The 16,731-nt window shown below is 40.1% G+C and overlaps 1 protein-coding gene across 2 annotated transcripts in view; it reads left to right on the forward strand.

Moving 5' to 3' along the window:
• Positions 1-16,731, forward strand: part of KCNH5 (potassium voltage-gated channel subfamily H member 5) — a 272,890-nt gene that overhangs the window by 247,085 nt on the left and 9,074 nt on the right. For both annotated transcript variants that reach the window (XM_075193403.1, XM_075193404.1), the window contains one exon: positions 2,394-2,590. In XM_075193403.1, the coding sequence (XP_075049504.1) occupies positions 2,394-2,590 (197 nt within the window). The remainder of the gene's footprint in view (positions 1-2,393; positions 2,591-16,731) is intronic.

Genomic DNA, 16,731 nt, shown 5'->3' on the forward strand with positions numbered 1-16,731 from the left:
TCTCTCTACAGTCCGTACAGTGCTGTAAAATACAGCAAGGCAACAAGGACGCCGAGAATAAGGTGGTGATGATTAAGAGGGACTCTGATAAAATCTTTGAAAACGTTTCATGCTATTACACAGTGGTCTTGTTGCAAAATCTAGAATATTACAGTTGAAACAACAAAATACATAGAAAAGATGCAACATTTTATCCAATACCAACATCCAAACTTTACTTCAAATACGGTCCATATAGAAAATAAGTAGAAAAGTCTTTTATATCTGAAATGTCAGAAAATAAATACTAGTTGATTTGAATAGATGTGAGATATATTTTGAATTTCTAAGAGTAGGGCGTTCTATGAAAATTATACCATTTCAATGTTGGCGTCCGGGAGATCCGGGGGAGAGGTGGCTGTGTGGAGGCGGGGATCCGTGAATTGCATTATTTTAGCCCGGCGACGCAATGACGCATATGCGTCACTTTACTGCGGGTCAAAATGACGCGATTCCCTGACAAACGCATCATTGAGGCTCCAAATCCTGCCCACTTCACTAGGAAATGGGCAGATGCGGGAGAATGTCCTACTCTTCCGGGAGTCCAGGAGACCTATTCTGGGAGATTGGGCAGGTAGGATTTATACTAATGGTTCAGAAAATCTCCAGTGTTGGGAAGGCCATAGGATCTGCAAGAATGCTAAAGCTGGAGCGATTGGAGGTTCTAATACAATGGTCATCGTGAATGCCTTTATGGATTTTCAAAAAAATATGTGTCCATTTTATAGGAATCCATAAATCAAATAAGCATGCCTGGCATGTCTATGTATTACAGTGTTTGGTACACTATATTCCATGCAGAACAACTCTATAGTTTCAGGGGCCTTCTTTCTTTCTGACCCATTAGAATGTCTGCGGAATCTGTCTGCTCTTTCTTGTTTTTCATAAAATGTAACTGACTTTAGAGATGAGACAGATCCTAGCAAATGAGAGGGATACAGATAAAAAAGTAAAAAAAAAATGAAAAGTAAACATTTCAAAGAAGCAATCCCACATGGCCTTTTTTAAATAGCAAATGAAGTACCCTTTAAGCATGCATCTGTCATTTGTCTTAGCTGTCCTCTTACAAATCATTTATCTTCTTTTCAGAATATCTCTGGCGGGTGGACAAGTATGGCTGCCAGTCTCACTCACACTTTCGGCATGTCATTTGATGGCAGAGGGGAGGGGAAGGGAGGGATTTTACAGTGGAGACTGAGCTCGTAGCCGCTCTCTGATCACTACATCATGTGACTGTGGTTACCATGGTAGCCACAAAACACTGGAAACCGTGCAAGACTATAAATCAGTAATAGCAACCTGAACAAACAAACTAAGGAAACATTTTTATTAAAAAGATTATTTTTATAGATTGCTACAGTAATTTATGTAAAATAAAAAAACAACAAAAAACTCATCTCATTTTATCATGGGGTTGCTGCTTTAAATATTTAAAGTAGATATATCCCCTTAAGTATATGGTTTTCAGACATGGCATTTACTCTAGTTTCATCATTTGCTCTTATAATTAATACCCCATTCAGTACAAGTACACAGGTTATATTTAATGAGCTTTGCTGCCGTACCTTAGAAATGCCCAAAGCTTGATTCAGATGCTGCAGCATGCACTGAAGCTTGGCACGCCCTTACCATATATTGAATACGGGCATACACCAATTTTCCTCCCTGTTCTGCCCCTGAAATCGTAGACTGTAGTAAGGATCCTTTGCGCTCAAAGATGCATTGAACATTGCTAACTGGAACTCAGGGGCGAATCTAGAATTTTATTTTAGGGGGGGGCAATTTAGGGGGATTTAGGGGGAGACAGGCAGGGAGAGTGTACTGCTCGGGCCCGGGAACACACTCTCTGAGCAGCCGGGCAGCACACTCTCTGAGCAGCCGGGCAGCACACTCTCAGAGCAGCCGGGCAGCACACTCTCTGAACAGCCGGGCAGCACACTCTCTGAGCAGCCGGGCAGCACACTCTCAGAGCAGCCGGGCAGCACACTCTCCCTGCCTGTCTCTGCTGAACGGACCTGCACCTGCATAGTGTGCAGCCGCTGGCAGCAAGCCCCTGCTAGGGGGGGGGTCAATCGCCCCGATCGTCCCCCCTGGATCCGCCACTGCTGGGACTTTACATTAGTGTTTACTCACCAATTCTGAACAATGTATAGTTTAAGTGCAGTGATCTTCATGTTTTGTTTAGCTTTTCTTTTAAATGGTGATGGTGTCTAGTTACAAAGTTCTTCCTTGTATCTGTGATAAGCTACTGTGTGTTCTCTGCACAACATAAACTCTGTCCCAGGAAACTGTAATAATAATAATAATAATATAATTATTCTCTAATAATATCTCTTGTTTCCATGTCTCTGTAGGAAAGGGGGATGTATTTGGTGATGTGTTCTGGAAAGAGACCACTCTTGCTCACGCCTGCGCCAATGTCCGAGCACTGACTTACTGCGATTTACACATCATTAAACGAGAAGCTTTGCTAAAAGTCCTGGACTTCTACACAGCCTTTGCTAACTCATTCTCCAGGAACCTGACGCTGACCTGTAACCTGAGGAAACGAGTAAGCATGTATTTTCTCTATAAAAATCCAAAGATCTTTTTTTGTACTGTATTCGAGAGCCATGGTAACTAATCATTTGCAAATGGCCTAGAGATAAGACTCAATTAACCAACTGGCATAAACTTTCAGCCACATCAGATTTAATTAACAATATGATGAAAATACCAAGTTATCAGCTGTTATCTTTGTTTTGTGCAAATTACATTAAAGGACAACTAGTTAAAGAGCTCACTTAGCATAAAAAGTGAGATCATCCTTTGGATTCAACATTTGTTGGATCTGTCATGGGGGTATATTTACTAAACTGCGGGTTTGAAAAAGTGGAGATGTTGCCTATAGCAACCAATCAGATTCTAGCTGTCATTTTGCAGAATGTACTAAATAAATGACAGCTAGAATCTGATTGGTTGCTATAGGCAACATCTCCACTTTTTCAAACCCGCAGTTTAGTAAATCTAGCCCTGATGGCCATAACAGTACCATGCTACACTCTTCTTTCCCGTTACCACTCAGCCTATCCGAATCAGGCCGAGCACGTGCTCCCCCATGAACTCCCTATTCATACAGCCATAGGGGATCTATTTCTTTATTCTACTGTTATGTGACTGTAAAATAGCGTTTTATTTAATTCAGTTGTGTCTATTTTAATGCAATGAATGTAAATTGGTTTATGCCACAAAAAGCATTGTCAAGGATCATCCATCCTGACGCTGCGGCCATTATAGATTTTGTTTACTGCGACCCAAACATGCATGATTTCCAAAGGTAACAAAAGTAATCTGAAAGTACTGTCAGGTTACACAGTTGGGCCTCCTCCATTCTCATTATTTTATTTTCTGTTTGGTTCTGCTACCCTTATGTAGCCCTTATATACATTCAGGAAATTAAGGTAATATTTGGGGCTGCTTTATTTTTTTCAATTGTGCGCCTTTTTTCATTTTTTTTTTTTTTTAAAACAATGGTTTACGTACACCAGTGCATTATGCACAAGCTGTATATTAGAAGTCTAGACACAGCCGAGAAAGTAGTTGAAATTAGTGGAAAAGTAGGTAGCGCCACCTCTGGAGGTAGTTTTACATATGGCATCTTGGGGGGAATTAAACTCTCAAAATATCTGCGCGAGGTGCCACTGGAACGGCCGCGACACACTGTGTGCAGATTTTTTTTAAAGAATTAATGCTCATTTTTGCTCGCACCCTTAGAGGTGTGGGCAAAAATTAGCGTTATTTTTTACTGTAGTAACGTTAAAAAGGTGCGTCTACAATGTTCTTAGGAACATCGCTGACAATTGAATCTGCCCCTTAATACCCCATCCACAAAACAAAACCTACTTTTAGCCACCCCTACTCTAACTCAAAAGCATAATTGAGACTACGAGCGTTAGTCATTAAGGAGAGAAAAGCATAAAAAAGGAGTAACTTTGCATCTGGACAAAACCATGTTGCATTAGAGGGGGAGGTAAATTTAAAATGTGGGGACAGATATGTAGTTGGGGTAGGGCATGTCCTAGATCAACTTTAAATTTCAGTGTAAAAATAAAGCTATCAAGTATTTGTGTGTTATAGGAAAAAGCAGCCAGTATTTAAGTTATGTGCGAAATAATTAACTAATTTGCACCCCTTGCATTGTAACATGGTTTGTCCCGGAGAACATTTACTTCTCTTTTTGCCTTACTTTCCTTAATGACTCAGGCCCTACCTGTCTATCTGTAGAGCATCCCCAACTCCACCATGTTCTGCCCCTTAACCAGAGCAACGACAACAAAAATAATGTCATCTTAATGAACAAAAATACATGTCACTTGAAGGCAGGGCCGCCATCAGGGGGGTACGGGGGGTACTGTTGTACCGGGCCCGGGCTCACCAGGGGGCCCGGTACAACAGTGCAACATATACTTACCTGGGGGCCCGCCGCTGGTCTCCGCTACTGTGTCTTCAGCCTGGCTGTCACCGTGACAGCCAGGCACCAGGATGCGATCGCAGGGGTGGAGGATTCATTCCCCCTGCGATCATGTGATCTGTCACAGGCAGAGCCCCCAGGTAAGTATATGTTGCTGTTGCTCATGGGGGGGGTGCGCTCATCGGGGGGGGGGGGGGGCGCTCATTGGGGGGGCCCGGGGGACACGGGTGGCCCGTACTGGGCATGATTATTTCTGAAGGCGGCCCTGCTTGGAGGAAATACAGGGGCAATTGGGGCAAAAGCAAAAGTTTTTGGGGGCAAAAACAAAAGCTAATATTTTGTGGGATTTTTATACTGTGCTGTTGGTTTTGAAATTACTGTTACCCAATGCTGCATAAAGGATTGGACGGGTTAATTTGAATAGATCTATCACTTTTTTCATACTTAGAATATTTGCTATTAGTGCTTTAGGCTTTTGTAGGTTGGAATTTTGCCTGAACTTAGCGATGCAAATCGTCAATTTCATTTAACTGAAATCCCTTGGGACACAACAGTTTTAGTTTAAAGCTGAAAACTCCTATATGCAGTAAATCAATCTTGCACTCTATCCTCATTTCAGTGTGTTTGAAACTGATTAAAATCTTAAAACCAGCTTTTGCTTTAGCTTGGGAATAGGATCATTACACTTGCTTCGGGGGAAGAGGCAGTGGGAAGTGAGTTTAATTAATTCTCAGGTTCAGGATAGAAATAATTTTGCTCAAGTTGTAAAATAATCCGCTCTTTGTTGTTAAAATGTCATTACAAGCAAGAATGTTTCACTTTAGTTCTGGAGATGTAGTAGATAGGAATCAGACATGGCATATCTCCCAGATATCTGTCATGTCACATGACCATCAGCGGAACTCGTCAGTGACATTAGGCAAGATCCTATAAAAATTTAGAGAAGTTTGGTTCTTATTCCCATTTTCAACAAAGTTTCTTGTTCAGTAATAAAGATGAGTGAAAATGCAGTGAAATTAAGTGACATTCTACCCCCACTGTCAAATTGCTTGTCCAATCTGATACAGCCCTTGAAACACTACAACTGCTTATTTAAGTTAGTAAAAAGGACACATGTGCCTACTTACCACCTAACAAAATCTTATTACACCAGACTAAATACATGTAGATTTAATGATAGTGGACGTCTCTGTTGACCCAAAGTCATATAGCTTGAAAACTGCAACTTGTTATTTAAATTGGTAAAATGGCTCTAGTGCATATTTTGCCTCCTATTCTGATGCCCAAAACCATGTTGGGCCAGGCTAAATATAAGTTCAGTTTCAAATTGCTGGTTCAAATAGGGTTTACTCTTTAAAATACAGCCATGCATTCAAGTTGGTAAAAATGGATTGTGTCCCCACTTTCACACCAGATTTAGAGGCGTGAAAGTGGGCAATAGGCTTGATAAAAAAAAATCACTGCAATTTAAACAAAATACAGAAGTTAATGTATCGCATTGCTGGGCCAGTCACTGCAAATGTGCACTTGCATGTGCCAGCTTGCTTGATGACTTTGCAAATCTTACTGACAGTGGAAGTGTTATCAAAAGGGGTAATCCTTTTGTTTCTTGGACTTCTGTATTTCAAGCAATGTAGGACCATATCATTGTTGAGCTTATGCATTATCACCATTGTAGTTCTGGTGATTTGGCTCTGTTTCTAGTATTCTGTGTTCTTGCAATCTGATACGATGTGTGCAATCCTGTGTTCCTGTGTCTTTGCTACCAATGTGCAATCCTCAGTTCATATGCCTCTGCTACCAGCATGCAATCCTCAGTTCCTATGCCTCTGCTACCAGCATGCAATCCTCAGTTCCTATGCCTCTGCTACCAGCATGCAATCCTCAGTTCCTATGTCTCTGCTACCAGCATGCAATTCTCAGTTCCAATGTCTCTGCTACCAGCATGCAATCCTCATTTCCTTTGCCTCTGCTACCAGCATGCAATCCTCAGTTCCTATGCCTCTGCTACCAGCATGCAATCCTCAGTTCCTATGTCTCTGCTACCAGCATGCAATCCTCAGTTCCTATGCCTCTGCTACCAGCATGCAATCCTCAGTTCCTATGCCTCTGCTACCAGCATGCAATCCTCAGTTCCTATGCCTCTGCTACCAGCATGCAATCCTCAGTTCCTATGCCTCTGCTACCAGCATGCAATCTTCAGTTCCTATACCTCTGCTACCAGCATACAATCCTCAGTTCCTATGTCTCTGCTACCAGCATGCAATCCTCAGTTCCTATGCCTCTGCTACTAGTGTGCGATACTGAGCTCCTTTGCCTCTGCTACCAGTGTGCAATCCCAAATTCCTGTGTCGCTGCTTCCAGTGTGCAATCCTGAGATTCTGCTATCAGTGAGCAATCCCGTGCTCCTGACACCCTGTCACAAGTGCACAATACTGCCACCCTGTCAGCAGTAAGAAAGGGATCCCCAACTGTGGATTTCCACTGTGAAATCAGGGATCCAACTTGATTTAACTATTAAAAATAATGTTTTTTTGTGTGACTGTGGCATCCATTTACGAATATTCGTCAATAATGCTGATTTAGTTGCAATAGAAAGTCACCGATCGCCACAATCAGTCAGTAAGTAGTGCTTTAGTTATACTGGCGTGGGGTGCGGAAGGTTAACTTTCCACTTTGCTCCACCAGTTTGAGGGAAAAAAAGCATGATCCTTTTTTCTGTGATTTTCTCTTACTATTGCCATGCTAAGATAAGAGAATAAGGATCCTTGTTAAATAAGCTTCGGCATGCAGATCATATCCTGGCGATGACCCCTTGATATATAGGGTAACGGCCTGTCGTGTCCGCTTGAGTGGGTAAGTGGCTGTCTTTTACTTTACATATACTGTAGTTCATTGTGAAGCTAAGAACTGCACAGAGAGATTCATTGCTGGCAAATTATTTTTTACGGTTACTTTGGATCCTGTACAGCTGTCAATATACTGAAGTCAGGGTTTCCCAAACCCAGTCCTCAGGGCTCCCTAACAGTGCAGGTTCATATCTCCTTGCTGGAGCACAGGTGTATTCATTACTGTCTGACACATTGTAACAGATCCACAGGTGGTCCTAATTATGTCACATGTGATCCAGAAAACCTGCACTGTTGGGGAGCCCTGAGGACTGGGTTTGGGAAACCCTGACTGAAGTAATAAAGATGCCACTCAATCTCGGACCACCGTTAACAGCTTGCCTAGTTGTACTGTGCCGCTATTCAGTTATATGGAAACATTATGAGAATTACGTTCAACATAAAAGTTCAGTAGTATTGTGTGATCTAGACTTACTATTTCGATAGAGATGGACAAAATCATTTTGTCTTGGTTCTGAACTTGGATTTTGGCCAGTTTGTACAGTGAATCCCAGGAACTTCACTTGCAGAAGACGAGAAATAACCACAAATGTCGATGGTGTATAATATATAATGCAGTGATGGAATTAAGTATCTGTGATATTAAAGTCTGCAAAAATTCTGCAAAAATTCACAGCGCTAAAATTGTACTAAAAAAATTACATAATTACCTAGATGAATAATTTAAGAAGTTGAATTAGTAATAAAGCATAGAGTTTGAGCATGCTTTTACACCTCTCATATAACCAATTAAAACTTTCAAAGCATGAGCAGCACCAATCAATACAGGATAATACACATATGAAACAGGAAAAAAAAAGCCCAAGGGGTAAATATATTTTTCTACAGTTTTTGTAAGTTGACGATATTTGACGACTTTGCAAGGCAAATTTAAAACGGCAATGTCTTTAAGGGCAATACTTGCCCTTAAATACATTGCTGTTTTAAATTTAGCTGTCCAAGTTGCCAAATATCGGCGAGTTGCAGAAAGCGCAGCATAATACATTTACCCCCAAGGGTATTAGGTGTACCATTACATGAGATATATGAAGAAGTATCTCCTTGAGTAATGTAATCCATTGATGTGGTTATAATTGAAAAAAATTATACATTTTATTTTGTGCCATCCATGAAAAATTACAAACACTCCTTAACTTGTTAGTTATTGTAATGTATTAAATATATAACTTTCAGTTACTGAAATATAATAGCTAGTAGTGAAAAGAGAATATATTCAGCATTATAATTCATATGAGCAAACATTGATTCCCCCATTGTAGCTACAACTGTATGTTAAACAAATGTTTTTGTAACCACAAGTAAAATAAAAACCTCTAGAAGGGATAAAGAGCTGTATAAAGGCAGCACAAGGAGACTTTCATAGGTGATTACTGTAGCTGGTTAGGGACTTTCTAGAGTTTAAACAGCCTTCAGGTTGGAAAAATAAACTCCTACTAAAGCTAGGTACACACTACACGGTTTTCGTTCAATAATCTGCTCAACCAGCCGACATACGGCCGCTCGTTCAAAAGTCGGGTCAGTGTGTGCAGTGACACGATGGTCGAAAGTCTGCCCATATGGACGATTGTTGCCTCATTTGGTTGGTCGTACCGTTTAATATTTTCGTTACAATCTCGTTTCCGCTGTGTAGTGTGTATAAACTTCCGACCGATTCACAACAGTGAGTACGAAATTACAGTCATTGCTCACGACAACATGGCTGTAAAAAGTCGCTAAAGGGACGTTCGCTCTTCCCTTTATCGTCCTAAACAAGACTAGTGTGTATGCAGTCCATGAACCGAGCGATCGGAACATCGATCGCATGTAAAATCGATTGGCAAAAAAGTTGGTGGAAAATTCTGTAGTTAATTAACTGATTGAAGACCGATTGATTGTTCCGCCTTAGGAATGGAATCTACTTTAAACTGCTAAAAAGTGTAGTTTAAATAATTTGTTTAAATATGTAGAATTGAATGGTAAACATAACGAAGCTATGCCTATTTTTCATGGTTCAACTACATACAAAAATATGTGAAAAATAACAATCTGAACATATTTATATTTATAAACAACTTTTACCATCAAAACAGCTTTTAAATAATATTTGCTGTTTAGGTTGGGTAGACACTATATAAAATTTCTCCTAATGCAATATAGTTAATGATTTTACCAACGACTGAAAGTTCCGATCAGCATGCAGAATCCTACATGGTTTACGGTTTACACGATTTACATTCACATCTGTGCTCTTCATTTGTAAGAACCATCAGCTGAAAAGATCATGACTCTGTAAACTCTATGGAGATCTGCCTACACTGCTGGTCGTGAGAGCACACACACTGCAGACTTTGCCCAACGTCGTTCCATCATTTATAGAGATTTTCAGTCCACTTATAAAATCAAACGTTACGATGGGCTTTGGAGTGATAAAACGTGATCGTTGAAGCATACACACTAATGTGATATCGGACCTAACAGTCATTTATCGTGTCATTGGCGCAATAATCGTGTGAAAAACCTGTAGTGTGTACTCAGCCTTAGAATAAGAATAAAAGTCTAACAAATCAATTTGTATAAAAAAAACCAATTGGAATATGATCTATCAGTGTTTGCTGGACATTTGCTCATGTCTTTAGAACACTACAGAAGCAGTTGATGTACAATACCGCTAGAACACTTGTACAGCACTACGGTAGATCATCCTCTCCGCAGTAGATCTGTTTCCAGCATACTTGACAGTGCATATTTTCCTCCAGTATAATCAGCTTCTCCTTATATTGTCATGTACTCACACAACAATAGCTTTTATCTTCCAAAGCAAGCAAATGGGCGATGAAGAATGGCTTTAGTCTGGGAACACCTCATATCGCATGCTTGGATGTGCCTGATCATTTTGCTGCCTGAGGCTGTAACTAAAACAGTTCCGCTCTCAATCTATACACAAAACAACGAAATCATTTCTATTAGTCAAATCTACACTTTAAAAAGACAAATAGGTGTTCTTAAAAATGTTGTGAATTAAACAATTATACATTACAAGTTAACCCGTGCACGATACTCATGCATTCTAGTCAAATCAAGCTACTTAAGGTGTTAAAAAGGTTCTTGTCATGCATTTGGGCCTAGCGCAGGCCTCCTCAGGGGAAGAGCGTTACTTCCTGACGCAAGCGCCCTTTTTTAACGTGGTTTTGTCCACATGTCACCACCTCATCATTTTTCTCCATCACCTCATCCTTCATCTTCATCGCCACATCCTTCATCAAGCTACTTAAGGTGTTAAAAACTCCCCACTGTCACCCCCTGGCAACCACCAACCACTCCCAACTTTCACTTCTCCTTCAAGAAATATATAGGTCAGTGTATAACTCTGCCCAGCAGGTGGCGCTGCAGCTTGGTGTTTTTTTTTCCACACACGCCACTAGGCATTTATATAGTAGATATTCAATTAAAAAGTCTTTAGTATTTGTAGATTATACTGATGCATTTTAACCACTGCAGTGGCTGTGCCTCTTTGACTTGTAGAGTCTTATTCTGGAAATTCACTACTACCACTTTCAGAGATTGCCACTGCTGTCATCTGTTTTGTGAACCAGGTGGTTAGCATGTCTGCGGAGGATGGGGTGAAATTAGTATGCAGGATCCTGACTGAGAGACAAAGACAACCAACTCCAGCACTGGGGAAGAAAGAGACTCCTCAGAAGAGCAGCACGGTGGCTCAGTGGTTAGCACTTCTGCCTTACAGCACTGGGGTCATGAGTTCAATTCCCAACCATGGCCTTATCTGTGAGGAGTTTGTATGTTCTCCCCGTGTTTGCGTGGGTTTCCTCTGGGTGCTCCAGTTTCCTCCCACACTCCAAAAACATACTGGTAGGTTAATTGGCTGCTAACAAATTGAACGAATTGACCCTAGTCTGTATGTCTGTCTGTGTCTGTGTCTGTTAGGGAATTTAGACTGTAAGCCCCAATGGGGCAGAGACTGATGTGAGTGTGTTCTCTGTACAGCGCTGCGGAATTAGTGGCGCTATATAAATAAATGGTAATAATAATAATAATAATAAAAAGAGCATCTTGCTGCTCTGGTCTTACGTATGAGCCTTGTTCTTTGTTCCTGCACAGCTTATCCTCCTTGTCAACTTGCCCCCATATAATTAACAAGTACAAGTCTGTGTTTAGGAAGTCAAAAATGTTCTTTAGGTCTAACAGAAATGCCACCACTAATGATTTAGAGATTTACAGCCATTTAATTTTTCAATTAATTTTTCTACATTGTGTTAAACCACAAAACCCACGGCTTAAGACCGCTGAACCAGTTTAACTTAAGATTGAATGTCTACTGACCATTTAAGAGGCCCAGATTTCAGTTTGAAAATGAAAAGCATTAACTGTTCTTTACATTGACGTCCCTTTGTTGTAAATACTATATATTGCATGATTACCCAAACTCTATTTTTCAGGAATATGTTAGAAAGTGAAATGTTTAAATAATTTGGCATCTGTTTTAGAAGTATATTTAGTACGAATAGCACTTTTCATGTGCAGTTGAAGGAAAGCTGGTCCTTTATATGATTTTTCTGTAGAGGTTAAATGCGATCGCACACCATGAAATGACTAATTAGTTTGTGTCTGTAATGGATCTGGTGCGTAGAATATAATGAGGCTCATTTAGCGTTGGATGTCATTTCTTGCATTTCCGTACTGTACATGTGTGCAAAAATGTGTAGAAATGTCTTTTTTTCACGTATTGTTGACTTGCACCCCCTGACGCAGGACGGGCCAAGGGTCTGGAAAGTATAAGCTGGGTACAATTAGGGCTTTTTCAGGTAGTTGCGGCGCAGTTAGGCATATTTCTAAAGGGTGCAATGATTCAGAATGATGATGATGACTATCGGGTATCTAGATGCTTCTGATTGGCTGACCAAGAGCATCCTTTTCATTAAAGAACCCTTAAACCTAAAATGCAAGTGGAGAGAACCTGAGCCATTATTTGACATTCTGTCGTCTATAACAATCTGGTTTCACCCTAACTTATCAATATAATGTCACCAGGGCAGCTGATCGATACTGGCTGTCAGCAATAAGAAAACTGTTACCGCTCTTACAGCCGGAATCTGGCTTCCGGTTCCAGATTTGAGCAACAATAATGATAAAATTTAGAGTTTTTATTTTAGAAAAATAATTTAATAACTTAATAAATGCTTTATTTTATGCTTTATTTTACTAATAAAATACTTTTTTAAGTGGTAACCCCCGACTATCGCCACCCTGAGATGGTGATATCGCTAAAAAGACAGCTGCAGTACTTTGCACCATTGCTGCACATGTAGAAGCTTTGTAGGAAAGCAGTTGCTGGCAACAGCCGTCAGCGGCAGCAAGGGCTTGTTGAATAGGGAAAACCAGCAAAAATACCAATTTTTTTCCAGGATTTAGGACTTTTCCTACTAGATAAATAGTTCCCTGTGTTTACATTTCCCGTGCAGCTGAGTGTCTGCTATTGTTCTCTATTATCAGCCCGTTGTAGCTAAAAGGGATTTGGCAAATTTGCTGAATGTAGGAAAATTTATCAGCCAAGGATGACATTTTTTTCTTAAATATCTTCACTCATTATAGGTGTTGGAAATGATACTTTAAATTCTCATCTAGGGATAATTTGGGCAGCTTGTGCAGGCATTGTACATACTTAAACTGTTGCATGACTCCGAGAGCAGCTAAAAATTAACTACATTTACTTCTTATATCAACTTGCAACTTTCAACCATGTGCGTAATAGTAGTGACTGATAGTGTGGTGGGCTTAAAGGATAACTATACCCAAAACTGAATCTTCCATGAGTGGTCAGATATCCTCCATGGTCAGGAGAGGCAGCCCTTGCTTCTGCCAAGGTGGGCTTTTATCATTCCACCAGCTGCCAGCAGTTAGTGATGAGGTCATCCCTTGTCCGTGGCAGACGTTGGAGGACATGCTGGATCTTATGGTTCTCCACAACAATGATGAGCAATATTCTAATATTTAAGTTTCATTTTCGGAGCTCTACCCAAAGGTTAGTTTGCCTTTAAGTAAGAAATAGTCTTTTGATAATCTATCAGTACCCCTGGTCTTTACACATGACACAATCTGTAATAGCTACGTGATGCCCATTAACGGTTTTGCTGTACTAGACAAAAGTACCCAATTTAGACCATTGGATGAATTTGTTTCAGATAAATCAATGTCTGAGAGTGGACAAAGAAAGTGACATTTCTGCAGAGCTGGTCTGCCCTGAAACAGTAATTGATTTTGTTTCTAGTCAAGTCCAATCATTAAACCTACAGGCATAGGACAGGTCCCTTCATTCTCACTTAGATGGTCTTTTTTCAATAGTTATTTAATTGATCTCTTGGTCTTATTGCAAAGAAAACTTAAGACATTTCTAGTCCTTAAAAGCTTCAGTTATTTTTGACAAATGAATCCCTTTTTTTTCTAAGCTGCTGTACATGATAAGAGTAAAGGGAACATGTTGAAAACTGAAGGACAGAAAAAATCCCCATATCAAACAATCACAGCCGAATGTATTTTCTCTAGTTCAGGTACAATAACAAATATCTGAGGGATTTCTTTGGGTCACAACATTTTTCTTCTAATAAATGCCCCATATGTGCAAATGGACTTAATTTATGAAAGGACGTTGAATATTTAGCTCACTAGTTTCCTTAGTGGTGTCATTAGTTTCTGTTATAATTACTGGGTGTTTGCATGAATAGCCAAAGAGTCCAGAATAGATGAAGGATATAATCCATTTTATTGAAGCACAAACATTTGGTTACAGAAAATTACGGAGTCTTGAATAAGTCCAGGAACAATAGGAAATAAACAGAACACAATCCAGGCGGTGATTATCGTTTTTACTATTACCACTACTCCGACATGGAGAATGCCTACAAAGAAAATCCGAAATTGTGAAAATCCGATTGTAAAAGAAACAGACTTACCTTCAACCTGACGCTGGAGATCTCCGATGGGAGCACCATGCTGACAGCAAGTGATTCCGATTGGAGAAGTGTTTGGCACTGCAGGCTGATGTCATCGTGATGTCTGTCAATAGAAATTTAAAGTGGCAATGTGGGGACCCCTAAGGTTAAGTGTTTAAACACTTAACCCAACATTACCACTTTAAATTTCTATTGACAGACATCGCAATGACATCAGCCTGCAGTGCCGAACACTTCTCCAATCGGAATCACTTGCTGTCAGCATGGTGCTCCCATCGGGGATCTCCAGCGTCGGGTTGAAGGTAAGTCTGTTTCTTTTACAATCGGTTTTTCATAATTTCGGATTTTCTTTGTAGGCATTCTCCATGTCGGAGTAGTGGACATCTGTATAGCAGGATATAAACAAAAACTTACAATGCTGTAGAATACTTAGGCATAGACAAATGCTGCAACAAGATGCTGGAGGAATCCTAGGTAAACTGTGAGTTCGAAAGGATGGTGGAAGATAGAGCCAAAGCTACATGGGAACACACAATGGTCAGCAGAAAGTCTAAGCCACTGGATAAGCACCCCAGTAATCAGGAAAGCAACAATCAATAACCAACAAGGTGCATGGTGAGGGGCAGGAATAGGGAAACAGGTGCATGTGATCCAACAGCAGCACCTGTGGTAACATAGAGGTACTGCAGGCCTGAAGCTTTGTAGAAAAGACCAAGTGAAAACAGTTGCTCACAGCCATCAGCGGCAGCAAGGTATCTAGTGCATTGCGTTGTCGTGAATATTGGTTTAACCTACAAAATGCCTGCCAACACTGAGTGAAGTCAGCAGATGCCAGTGTGGGGTTATTTTTTTTTTTTTTGTTGGGGAAGGAGGGTTAGGCAAAAAGTTATGCCTATGAAAATGCTTTAGAGATTGCATAGACTTAAGCCATTGTGGATCAAATGCTTTAAATGAATGAATGTGATTATGCCCCTTTTCCATGACTCTGTCTGGATAAGTCAGTCATCACCACCCAGACTACCGAAAAAAGTCATTCTGACCAGTGCTAAATCACAAATATAATAGCAATACTTCTTAATTAAAAGCCAGTGGTGGTTTTAAACGGGCCAAATTTCAGATATCTCTCCTGTCTAGAGGTGCTTGAACCGATCACAAAAAGATCATCAAAAGTGTGAAAATTCAGCAGAATTTCTCGCGTTTTAGATTGATAAAAAACTGAGCTAAATTAGACAGCGTCAGACCGGTTCAACAATATTCAAGCCTGTTCGACCATGTTCATGCTGGTTCACACACATGTATTCTTTTATTGCTATATTTTAACTGTTTTAATGGCAAACCATGAACTTCAAACACTGTAGTGTTTGCTATTTCAATAAAATAAAACCCCCATGAATGTCAAAACTCAGAACATGACTGCAAATGTCAAGCCGCAAATTAATATTGGGCTTTATTGAAGATTGTATGCAGACATATTCCTGACTATTGACCAGTGCAATTTGATTGAATTTCAAACTGGTTTAAAATTTGCAAGCATCTCTACCTCTAAGGCAAGATTAGTCCTGCCTTGATCTGCCCAAACTCCGCCCCAGACCCGCGCTTTCGGATAAGCCGCTCAGGCTGGGAAATCGGAGCTCTTGAAGGTGTTCTGGCAGTTCACTCCCATTCACCAAGTACTGGACTTGCCGTATCTAGATATACTTCATGCCTTGTTTTGAGGGAAATTGGAGAGGGGTTTGTGTGACTGAAATAAAAATTTACGTGGTTCAGACATTTCTTTCATTTATTTATTTTTATGCTAAGAAAGAGAACTCTGTTTCTCACTTCTCTGCAGCTTGTATCTAATTGTCATCACACGTTGTCATCCTATTTTCCCTCTTTTAGGATAATTCATGGCGAGCCCAGTGTGAGCTTACCTTTAAAATGTTAAACATGACAGGGCGTAAATGATTAGCAAGCAGTCTAATCTTCGTAGTGGGCTGTGGAAACCCACCAGTAGGATGATTACATAGCTGCCAAGGCTTTTTGTTGCAACATCTGTCACATTTGGCAGCAACAGCCGCCATAACGGGCACTTATGGGAACACTGCACATTCCAGCAGCACATTTCTGCTGTGCGAGAGGAAACTTCTGCTCCTACTTGTCTTTTTATTTTCATAAAATCGGTTATGATCTGGGATCAATGTCCTGTCAAATTCAGAGAATGTTGTGACAGATATTTTGATTACAATAGTGATAGAAAAGACATGATAGTTTTTGCATATGTTTACCACAAATGTTCATTCCAGGACATTATATATATATATATATATATATATATATATATATATATATATATATATATACATATACATATATTGTTATGCACATTTAGTTGCTATCCAATAACGAT

Source organism: Mixophyes fleayi, chromosome 12, assembly GCF_038048845.1.
Source record: "Mixophyes fleayi isolate aMixFle1 chromosome 12, aMixFle1.hap1, whole genome shotgun sequence".
In the NCBI taxonomy this organism is placed as follows: Eukaryota; Metazoa; Chordata; class Amphibia; order Anura; family Limnodynastidae; genus Mixophyes; species Mixophyes fleayi.